Source organism: Mesitornis unicolor, unplaced genomic scaffold, assembly GCF_000695765.1.
Source record: "Mesitornis unicolor isolate BGI_N332 unplaced genomic scaffold, ASM69576v1 scaffold54387, whole genome shotgun sequence".
Lineage (NCBI taxonomy): Eukaryota > Metazoa > Chordata > Aves > Mesitornithiformes > Mesitornithidae > Mesitornis > Mesitornis unicolor.
In genome coordinates this window covers 1-12,399 of record NW_010196818.1, presented here as the reverse complement: position 1 = coordinate 12,399, position 12,399 = coordinate 1, and the positions used below count along the sequence as shown (strand labels likewise).

The 12,399-nt window shown below is 39.6% G+C and overlaps 1 protein-coding gene across 1 annotated transcript; it reads right to left on the bottom strand.

The window, feature by feature from the left end:
• Nucleotides 1-259: 259 nt before the first annotated feature.
• FYTTD1 (forty-two-three domain containing 1) lies at nt 260-9,323 on the bottom strand (the record flags this gene model as incomplete). Its single annotated transcript, XM_010188597.1, has 8 exons — nt 260-380; nt 1,421-1,547; nt 2,372-2,446; nt 3,298-3,359; nt 4,257-4,353; nt 5,170-5,282; nt 6,054-6,199; nt 9,192-9,323. Coding segments are annotated over 8 exons (848 nt in total), but the record flags the coding sequence as incomplete, so codon positions are not given.
• Between the last annotated feature and the right edge of the window lie 3,076 nt (nt 9,324-12,399).

Sequence of the window (12,399 nt, the reverse complement as noted above, 5' to 3'; positions counted from 1 at the left end):
TTTTGGTTGCAAGAGGAACCAAAATCAGCGTTTGTCATCAGCTGGGCAACAGAATCTTTTCCAACCAAGTGATGGTGCCGCTCCAGTGGATCAGTTTTCCCACTTATTCCCCCTCAGGTCATTGTGTCTTTTACCATTCAAAGTAAAAATCTTAAAGATAGATAGCTCTGCCACCATCTTAGAGAGAAGTCTGGAGAGTTTCAGTGATGTATGCTGTGTTTTTTGCCCACTTTTATCTCAGTTTCTTAGGCAGGTGGGATCAGTGCTCAAGTCCATCTGTCGGGTTAGCCCACTGTTACAAAACGGCTTCCTTTGTTCTGAGACAGTGCTGTTCTTTGTTCCTTCAGGATCCCAAAACGTTCGTTCAACGTCATCCCTGTCTGAAAAATAAAGCCATAAATTTAAAAGGTGTTAGGTTAATTTAACTGAAGTAATAGAGACAATTTTTTCCTCATTCCATATTATCACTTGACTTCTTAATTGCCTCACTTGAATTCAATAAGGGAAAAAACCAAAGACATTTAATTTGATTTCATCATTTAAAAATCATATTGGACTGTGTATCAAGAGCTAGCATTTCTTAGAATTCATTAACACACGGCACACAGTATCAAGATTGAAAGCCTACTCAAAACATCGTAAGTTAAACTGAGAACAGACAGACTAAAAAAGGGAACCTTCACTACACATTCCCCCACACGGATTCTATGCAACTTCAACAAATGCAGCATTTTAACCGTGTTAATGCAGGTTGCTTTCCAGTCCATCCAGTTGCAGCAGCAGACTGGAGTCTAGCCCAAAAGTTCAACTAATTTTACAACATAGTAGTAAACTATTTTGACATACCGCTTATTCATGGAACAAATCCAGACTGAGGCCCTGACCCCATGTAGTTTTCTACAGCTGGCAGTGAGTTCCCTTACGTGAACAGCACCTAACTCTGTCACCCTGTAAGATTCCTGCACCAAATCACCTGTCTTCATGAAACCGGTGAAAAATTACTCATCTTTCAAGCCTTTATGTCATCACATTCGATTTTTTTTTCCTAGGTGCATGGCAAAAGTTGTCTTATAGATTCAGCTGCCAGGGCTCCAGGCAGGTTACACAACTGAAAGCAGCTCATCCCTGAATTACGCACGCTCACCGATTCAAGCAGAGCAGAAACACCAGAAGCCTTTTAGAAATACTCAACAATTTAAATCCCATTTAAAGCCAGTGGACATGCAAGACATGAACTAGAGGAACAGGAACGGTGAGTTTAGTTGCTTGAAGTTACAATGCAAGTTAGTGGAAGAACTGGAAGTGGAAACAAGAAGTAGTCACTAGTTCCCTCTTTCTATCACTATGAGGAAAGTGCCTGCCTCCCTGGCTTTTATGTCTTGAAACTACTTCCACAGTTAAGGAAAGAAACTGCATTCACCTGTTTTCCAACACTGTTAATATCAAACTGCAGTGGAACCCCTTTGGGAATCTTCTTCTCTTCAGATTGGTCCCTCTTCATCAGAAATGGTGGCACAGGAGTACGAGTTAATCGTAACTTCTGGGAGCTGTGAAAGAAGAATGTTACAAAAGACACAAAGAATATGTGTTTTATGCAGTAAAGTCTTAATGCTGATAGAAGTATTAGTTTTTCATCAAGTTATTTGATCAGGCTGGCTAAATAGCTGGAGGGCACAAATTCAAGAAGGTAAAAGTCAGACAGAACTATGAAAGGGTAGCATTTGTTACACTGTAACTCAGACAGCAAGTGTCCCAACAGCAAGCAATCTTTTCTCTCTCAATCCTACTGACAAACGCACGATTTGCAAACACATGATTTGCGGTTAATTGTTCCCATAAATACCAAAACTGAACATTGGTACAGTCTTCCTTACAGATAAAATCTTACTAATGGAAAAAAGCTACTCAAGAGATTTTTTAAGATAAAAAAAACCTCATGAAACAACAGTACCATCGTCTTCCTAAAGACAAATACAGCAATGCTTTTTTAAGCACAACTCTTAACAGTATCGCTATGAATCAGGGAAGAATCATTACCATTACTTATCAACTAGATGCTCATTTTCATTCAGACAGGGGAAGAAAACATCTGCAATACAGTTTGATTTGGACAGGTGAAAATCTATCTGCCTACAACACTTCAACTCCATACACATCAGTCTCCTAACTGGGAGATGCCTTGTGAAATCCAGCTGTGGTTTTTTTCAAACACAGCTCAGAAACACTCAGAAAGGGGCCAGATCTAAAAGCCTTCACAAAAAGTTGTGACCTTGAGGCCACCTGAAATACTGGCTGCAAGAACTTGCTAAATGGCTCAGAACAGCGATTTCAGTTATGTTAAGGACATACAGAACTTTTTTGGAAAACTCACATTGGGGTTATGATTGCTCCTGGGTTGTCAATAGACACAGTCAGGATCCCCCCACTCGTGGTAGAAGTTCGCCATCTAGTTTGAAAATACAGAAATCACTAACAAAAACGCAGACATTTCAGTCAGAGGATCTTTAAATGTGTCCAAAATACTAGCTAGTAAAGTATGTACAAGCTTTTAGAATATTGGCCAGTACGAAGACCATGTGCAGTCAAACAATCTACTGGCGTAGCTATTGATCCCTGTATCTTTTGCATTATTTAAACCTATTCAAGCGACTGCTAGATCATGTGCTTGGCAAGGTGTACCAGAACAACAGCATTGACCGAAATGTGCACTTTTTAAAAAACATTCAGTTTCCTTGCCACAGATGGGGCAAAAATGGTTCTCACAGCAAATCGAAGAGGTGACAGACAAAGTCTATGGCATATGCTGCTCACTCAGCCTGTTTTGTTACCAACAAACAAGTTGGAAAGAGCCTAGCAGGCACAGAATGATATAGGAAGAATAATTTGGGAGGAGAGCTGAGTGTCCACTCCGTAGCCTGCCTTGCCTATTTCCAAACTGCTTCACAGGCTTACATGCATGTTAAATAAAATTGAAATTACATTAGGAGCTCAGGAAAACACCAACATTTGAATTTTTCTTCCAGCCTATGCAGTATTCATGAGTGGTAGATACTAGTCTGATCCTCTGAAGCTACCACTTTTCCCCTCATCCCTGCAAGCGTCTTATGCAAATAAACTCCTCCTGGTTAAATCAGAAGATAACGTAGGAAATAAAGGAGAACAGGGGAAGATCACTGTCACTCAGTTCATATGCCTACAGGGGAAAAAAACCCCCACAATTATCATAGCCAGGAAGCCAGAACTAAAGTGAGAATCATATGAGTAACCAAACCGAAGTTTTGCAAATTAAATACTTACTGACGAGTTCTCTTTACTGTCTGATTATCAAGATCATCTGTTGACTGCACTTGGGCCTGCACCTGAAAACACATCAATACAGACACTGGATTTGAATACTGTTTCAATTCCCACTGTAGCAGCTAGAAATACAGAAGTTCAAAAGGAGAAGCTTAAAGCTGGTTGTGCACTCTGCACAAATGGGGTTGTACTTTCAGAGGGACTTGAGAGACACCTGTCCTACTACCTCCATAAGACATCAGAAAAAAATCACTTTAAGAACACAAGATGATTTAAACATGATAAAACCTGGCTAGTTTCTAACATGATCAATGTTAACACACATAATATCCATTACGTCACTAAGTCCCACTGCTGTTTTAAACGATTTTGGTTTTGTTTGTCTTCCTCCTCATCCTGTCTGTAATTCTGCAATCCATGTGGACAGAAGACAGCAGCCACTTACGGTCACAGCGATGACAGATGTAGAATGAGGGCACAAATGAAAACCGAGACCACCACTATAATTCATTGCAAACTCTCTAATCTCTTGATAATATTCAAAATAACTAAAAAAAAAATAATCCTTAAATAACTAAAATAATTACCCTCAAAATACAACAACAACAAAACTAAAACAATCAGATTCTAAAACATGTTTCTGCTCTATCCTTTACCCAAAGGCAACTTTTGAAAGCTAACATTTACTTTTGAAAGGAAAAATTAATAGCTTGCAACTATCCTCAAACACTCTGACAAGTGCCATGCCCCTCTGAACAGTCCAGCTAAACTAGAACAGGAAGCAAGACTTAATGGGAAGAAGACAAATACATTTCCCTAAAAGAAATCGTGCCTATTTCCCAGTTCACCTCAAGTTTCTACACATAAGTGGTATTCAAAGTTCATTAATTATTATCAGTGTTAGAAGTTAGTTTAGAATCTGTGACACAATTTTGTTGTTTCCACAATTTATTTATTACCTTCAGGCCCCTTCTAAACAGGAAAGTTGCTTGACGAGTGTCTTTCTGCTGATTTAGTCTGTTTCCAATTCTGGCAAAAGTGGATGGCATGTTATTCCTGTAATATTTATTAAATACAATTATCAAAGGCTCCACAGATAACATCTTAGAGACACCACTATCAAAGTCAGGAAACTGCCCAATACATCCCTAAGGAGATGGTGCCTCTTTGAGGCCAAGTATTTCAGTTGCAACAAGCTTCTCATCTACCAGAAAGCAAACACATTACTCATAAATGGAGAAATCACTGCTGTTTCATAGAAGCCAAGCACTCCTATGCCACGGGAGTATGGTTATTAATTCTGTTTTTTCCACTTTGCTCAGTATCCTCCAGTACTTTAAACACTGCTGATTAGATAAAAAGAAAGTTTGTTTACAGTTTCCACATTAGAGTCACATAGTGAAAATTTTCGTCATGGAAACCAGTTAAGCTGCAGTTTCATAACAGCCACATTAATTCCAGTGCAAATACAACATGCAATAGCTTGAATGAAACTGAAGATGGCACCAGCTTCCATAAAAGCATTGTACTTAAAAACTTCACTAAACCATGGCTGCCACTTCAAAGCCATCGAAATCCAAGCTGGCCATTTCCATACAGGCTGCCTATGACTTAAATGAAGGCAGAATATAAGGTAAAACCAGAGGTACCTCCTGAGTGCTCTACACAATAATAAATGTATTAATAAATGTGTATCAAGACGACGTTTGTCCCATGCTTGGCTTCCAGGTTTGTAGAACTTCATACACGTGACAGTGTTGACTGTATTACTATGGCCAGTACTTGACATCTCCTCTCGGACTCAGTCTGTCAAACACGACTCACTGTGGAAAGCTGTCAAGAAGAGTTCAGAAAGCAGACTTGGTACTTTACCTTCTGTTTAGAGGGGCAGGCCTCCTGAGGGCTGGAGCTTGTTTTCTCTGCATTTCAGATTGTCTCTGCAGGTTTGTTTTCTTTTTCAAAACTGGGTAACTGCGCTGTGCATTCTTAAAACAACAGTAAACATATATAGCATATGTATACTACATACACACAAACACTTTTCATTCAATTTCTATTTAAAAACTGCATATCGAATGCATTTGCCTCTGCCTACCTTTCACAGTCTAGCATAATTTGAAAATACCTTCTGCACTTTTATGAATTCTATATGCCCCTCGCTACCAGGGAAAAAACAAATAGCAGAGCTTAACAGGTACTTTATGATTACTCCATCTCCCTAAACTGACAAAACACACGCTCCACACATTTTTTAAATAAATTACTGTTCTTCACAAATCCAAAGGCAATCCTCGTTCTACAATACTGAATGAAATGGAGCAGGCAACAATGCACTGGAGTAGTGCAGAAGAAGGAGCCTGCTGAAGGAGTTAAGTATTTTGTGAAAACTTCCATTTTTGTAACAGACACATGCTTAACACCTGCATGTTGGCTGAATTACTGGTTTGTAACAAAGCAATGCAAAGACAAGAAATCCTAATGAGTGAGTTTTTCTTGTAAAAATACGGTAACAACCTCTATACTTGTACAGAACACACTTCTGTACTTCAATTTTCATGACTTGCAGCCTTAAAAAAAACTTTCAGACCTAGTCATTAATACCCCCTCAAAACAAACAAGAACTCAGCTAACAAATCCTTGATTTAATAAAAGGTTGTACCAGATGATTCTATCTTATATTTCAGTTGCACTGTTCTGTTGTGTTTCATTCTTTTAATCTGTTCTTACATTTGAACCACTAAAATGGCATTAATTACCTTCTCGCTAAGCGGCTGTCTGTTGAGAGGACTGATCCCTTTGCGTGAACCCACTGCCTTCTTGGCTGCCAAGCCAGTTATAACTCCGTAAGAACGCTTCTTCCCTCCTATCTTCTTTCTGCGTCCCAAACGATTTTTACCATAACCTGGAACAATCATGAAGAGTTCAACAATTCCTATTGAAAGAAAAAGCTTTTAAGATGCTATGCAGGCAACACAAGTTATTTGGCTGCACACTTCTTCAAGTCTTAGAGCAGAAGCTATCACTACATCTGATGACAATTTGGTCATTCGGTTATTTTAGCAGGTCTGGCCCAAGCCCTAGCACAACAATGATCAGCTTCTCATACAGATCACAGTTTTGCTCTAGATCATTGCATTAATGTCTGTGAAAATTTTTATTTGACATATCTACAGTCAATTTAAGAGTCATTCTGACATAGAAAACTACCAAAACACTCGGAAATGGAACTTCATCAAGTGCTTAATCAATACAAGACCAAAACAAAACAACAGAAAAATCCCAGCTTCCTACCCATTCAGTAAACTTTAAAATTACCAGTTTAATTTAGAAAAAAGGGAAAAAAAAAAGGCAACTTCAAAGCTTATTTAGATCAGTGGTTCCCAAGACATGACTTAAGAAAAAAGAACGCAGCAATTGGGTCACAAAACCATGTTAAACAGCGTATGAATTACATCACATTTAAAGTGATTTCAATTAGATGTCTGCATGGCAGTCTGGATGAAACTGAGAATTGAAAGCAGCCTTTCAATATAAAAGGCTTGTAAGTCTGAGGTCTGTAGTATAAATATCTCAAATCTCCAGTTACAAGGGTTTCGTTAACCCTGTCTGGAGCCATTTAGCTTCATGCCATGAACACAGACCACAGTGAAGTTTTATTCCCAATTATCATCCCCTTTAGAACCTCAGGCCGCAACATAAATTTAAGACTAAAGAGTCAGCTCTACAGCAGCAGACACATCTAGTTTTGGCATACCTGACTTCACAGCATTGACAATAAATCTGTGCTTCTTTGGGAGATGAGAGCCAGCACATGAGGTAACCCCTTGAGCAGAACCCAGCGTAGATACATTTGCCATGGAGAATCTGCTATGTACCCACATTTTGTGAATGGTTAGCAAATGCTCTTCTTTTCAAATAGAAAAGCTAAGAAAGAGGGTTACTTGGGCTAAAAGGGACCTCACAAGCTCTCTGGACCAACCTCTGCTTCAATAAATGAAAACCTTAGCTCATGCTGCACAGGGTTTTGTGCAGTTGCATTCCGTGTATCACCAAGGACAACTTTTATTTAAATGAACAATGTTCTTCTCTCTGTTTCTCCCTGCAAAAACTGAAAAGAGTCCCAGCTCAAGTTCCTTGCTTCTTTCCAGAGAGTTTGGCAGCCAATTCTAATACCACAGGGAACCGAACGCTGTTGATCATTTGTGGTTTCTGTAGCTGTCCACAAAGAGAGGATTTGCTATTTATCAGAATAACTTCAGTGGCAATGAGCAGCAAAAAATCTATTGGTCATAAGCTACTAATAACCAAAATGCTCAGAAGAACTATTTAATGATACCTTCTGCTCAGAAACGAGGTTTGCTTCCAATGGGAGAAAACGTGTGGAGCTGTATAGGAGGGAGCAGCTAAAGCTATTCACAGTGTTTCAACATGTCATGAATCTGGCAATTTTTTGGGGGAGGAAACCAACTTTGCTATTTCCTAGAACAAGGACAGGTTCCAGGAGAGAAAAGTAACTGCCAAGACAGTTGTATTTAGTTTTATATTTGCAGCTCAAGTTCCTCCTAAAATTTGCAATTCTAATACATGTTTATTCTGTGCCCTTTGGATGATTAACAATTGCATTTGACAACTGCGGTCATAAATAGGAGCCTACATGTTTGATAATCTACAACTTAAATTCACTTCCACTTTCACCTACACAAATATTCTCACACTTGGGGCTGACTGATGTAAGATATTTTCCTGCCCCATCACCAATTTTCTCAAGATGCACAAATTAACACTGCTCTGTTAATACTCCTGTATGAAAACCAAAACTCCTCTGAGCCCTGAGCAACGCGACATTCTCCTAATCCCCAAAGACATTTGTGTCTAAGATGCTCACTACGAGCTGCTGCTACAACAAATATTAAGCAACAACAAAGGCAAAATGAGGATCCCTGAATACACCAGATGGATGTGCATTTGTTTTAAATGAATGCTACTAAACAAGAAATTGCATGTATTAACTTCAACACTTCCATAGCTTGGATTGAGGTGGTAAGCCTTCTGGTTAGACAGTATTCTTGCACATTTTGATAATCCAGCACTATAAAGGTACTTTTCAAAATTAAACATAAGCAAAACCAGTCTATATTTCAAGCAGGTGCTGGCCACGTGCTAGACTAAAACCTGGGAATCATTTAGAATATGACACCTGTTCATAAAAAGAACCCGACAGTTACTCAGGGGATCTACAGTAAAGGTGTCATCATGCACTTTTCCTCTCTTCACTCCCTGCCTGTATGATTTTTTTCCCACTTGTGTATTCCACTGTAAAAACATTGGCTTAAGAAGGCTGACACTGTACTTCCTTTGCATTCCAAGCTCTTAACAAGAAAAGCCGAGTCAGCCACACTGAACTATCCACTTGATATCCCAGAGGCAGCGTTACAGTCTGCAGTAACAGCTATTCTGAGGAGGCCTGCTAAGAGAATTCTACTTAGCAAATATAAATATGCTGGCTCTTTGAACAAAGCTCTCAGCTCTGGCAAGGCCTCCTAATATACAGGCTTTGGCATAAATACTCTTTCTAACCATCTCTGAGGAGGGAAGAGGTATCAAAATTAAAATAAATTTTAAAAAATCAGAAAGCAAATCCTTCCTTGAGTCAAACAGAGTCTACCAAGCACCTAAGCTCCTTGTTGGCCAAATGTGTCAATGAAGATCTCACACTGAACCAGAAACAAAACCGAACATATATGGATCACAAAAAACCAAATTATAATCAAAACTGCACATGACACTATTTGAAAGACGCCTGAACTGACCATGTCCACCCATACATTTTCATTAAGTCACAATTCAGCTCAAAAAAAATATTGCACAATCCACATTATGTCTGGTGTACACACCTCTCTGCTGCTGGATTTCCCACTTGGAGCCTGGTGTCCTGAACTGTCGAGTTCGATTCTGCTGAAGCCCTCTTTTCATTTTAGGGGAATACTGCTTTCTCTCTTCTTTCTTGTTCAGTTTAATTATATCATCTGTAAGCAGAAAATAAAAAAGAAAGATGTGAATCACTGAAGACAGATTCTAGTTCTGAAGAAAAAACCCTAACAGGTTGGAGTCCTGGGGAACAGAGCAGTTAATCTTGCAAAGCCAGCACACATAAGTTAAGGATCCAGACACAGCTCTACAAAATATCCAGTCCCTGTTAGTCCCACGGCACTTCCTTTCTGATATAATACCCTGGCCAAAGAGAAGCAATTGCATACATGCAGAAAATCCAAGAGACATAAAAGACCATGGCATTCAGCCCAGCATGAAATCTTAAACTGAATGACATTAGTTTTTGTATACCAATGAAATGAAGGTAACCCCATCTCACTAACAGACTACACATGCCAGACAAAATAGCAATTCAAGCCTCAGTTCTTTCATCTGAAGTTACTTAAGAAAAAAAAACCCATCACACAGAAAGCACTCAGCCTATCAGTTATCTTCATACGTCCACTGAGGCTGAGACGATGGGAAAAAACCAAGCAAGACTTCTTTCCTCAGGCATCTGCAATCCAAAGCAGTCATCCTAACTGTGGTCCACCAAAACAACATTGAACCAATTATTAATTGAGTTAAGAATATGTGTAAGATAATAAATTGATGAAAAGTGAAGAGCGAGTCTGTCAACTGCCAATCATGCCACAGTTTGATTTCCTTCACTGATCTGGTACCTGGCTCAGGAGAAAAGAGCAAAGCAACAGATACAGCATGCTTTTATTTGACTGTTAGCTTGATTACAAAAACATCGTAACGAAAACCATCAAATTATGTTTATTGCACCTAGATTCATGATAAAAATATTATGCTTCAACAGGAAGCTACCACAAAGGTGGACATCCTATTTTTGAGTCAGGGAGAGATGGGAACGGGGTTACTGTGCTTAACAGCGTTCAAATGGACTTGGATGAGGTAGAACAGAGAAAACTGAGCAAAAAAAAAAAAAAATCGCAACACTGTTACCCAATGTTTTGTATCCTGTTTTTTTTCCTGCTGAAGTAAAGTTAAGAGAAAATCAGCTTACTTTGCTGCAAAAATGATGGAATTTTAAGAAAAAACCCTATTAGGATAAGGAATATCGATACAGGTCACTCAAGGTTTTGTTTCTGTAGCCTCTGCTTTACCAAGGGGATCATCCTAGAGCAAGGATTCCCAAACTACCTTTTTTATACAAAAAAGGACACTGAAGCCACTTCAAAATGGTTTACAGCTCCGAAATAGCAGAAATTATCACTGTCAACAGCAGTACTCAACCAGGAGCATTATTTGAACTTAGCGCCACTAATAAAGTGACGTTCAACAAAGAGAAAAACTTCCAAAACTGTTAAAACAGAATATGTAATTCTGTGCAATGGCTGCTTCCATTCCTACATGCCTGCGACACAAAACCACTATGCTCAGAAAGCATGGATCCTTGCTTCACAGTTCACCTGCTCCGCCTTAAATCCCATTTTCCCAAGTTAGCTGTTGCTGTGTACACAGTTACATGTTTATAAACAAAAGAACTTAAGTTTCAGCTATTCTCTTACTTGGAGAAACAAAGGATATGCGGGACTTTATGCATTTGTTCACAGAGATACACTGAAGCATTCTCCTACCTTGCCTGAGATCAGAGATCAAATCTAAAGCTAGAACAGCAGAATAATCTGGGAACATTATCAGACTGGAAACTCAGCTTCAGAGGAGCTGCAGGTAACACACTAGCAACAAAAATAGCATTAATCTTTATTACTACATGAGAAAATACTCAACAATAAGATCTAGATGTTAAGATTTCCAAGATTAACGTTGTATCATTGTTTCTGATATCACAACAAATGTGGGCTTGCACTGTATCTTTGTTTACGTTGGATCATTCAACCTTGACCTGGGGACAGTGCGGATGATGCTGTTCTCATGCAAGTTACCCTTGTAAGGAAACAAGGAAGGGACACACCCGCTCACAACAGCTTCTTAAACAAAAGAGGACACCAGAACAGTCCTTTGCAATTTGCTCCCAGTGAGTGTCCAGGTAGTAGTGGCTAACTGAAAGGTTAATTTGGTCAAGTAAGAAACATGAGAACATACGCAAACAGAGCTAGCCACTCAGAATCATTAACTCTTATTAATCCTGGTAACCTTGAAAAGAAAGACTGTGTGCTATAAGTCAAAATAGATTCATATATTTATATGAATGCTGTACTGTCACTTCACATTCAGACAAACTCTAAACATCATTTCACAAGTTATCTCCGTTGACAAAATAAATAACTCCACTGGATCATTTACAGAAGGAAAAATTGTGCTAATTCTCTTATTTTACGGCAGTCCACAAAGGCCGAGGCTGCCATTAACATTACAGTTCACACTGTGATTTCACCTTCTGAAGCAAGTCTCCTGATAGTACCTATCTACTGAGCTCTGGTAGCATCATGGAGCAGTTTTGGAGTGTACAAGCCAAGTTTTGGATAAAAGTAAACTGGAAGATGCACTCCAGGAATGCACCAAGTGTGTCCCCAGCTGTTAAGGGGACTCAGTACATAGGACCAGAACAGAACTATTCTGAGATACCTCTTTGAAATACACAGAGTGTGGATGTCAGTTTTATCAGATACCCTGAGACTCAGCTCTGCAGTCCTGCAGTGAGGCTATGCAACTTCCTAACACACAAAAAAAGGAGAAAAGAGCAGATTTGTCACAGGAAACTACATGGTAGAGTCGAAATCACACTTCATCTGACTGGTGAAGAGCTGCAAAGGGGATACAAGAGTATTGTACTTGTCATTACTGACTTCCAAACCTGAGAAGGAAAAAAATGTAGGCCAGCTGAGAGGAAACCTAACCACCCCTGCCCCTGCAATTACAAACGCCTGGCGAGGCCCTGGGACACTCCTCGAGAATCACCCAGCAAAGGGCCTGGGCTCTGTGGGCCTCACTGGTGACAAATGCAGCAGCACCATAGTCTTAGGCCTGCTTCGACCACCCAGATGGAACAAAGGGGACCCACCCCGCTGAACCTGGCTCCTCCTCAGCCAGGGACAGCAACTCCCCGGGCCTAGACCCTTAGAAGCCCCGCTGGCGCTG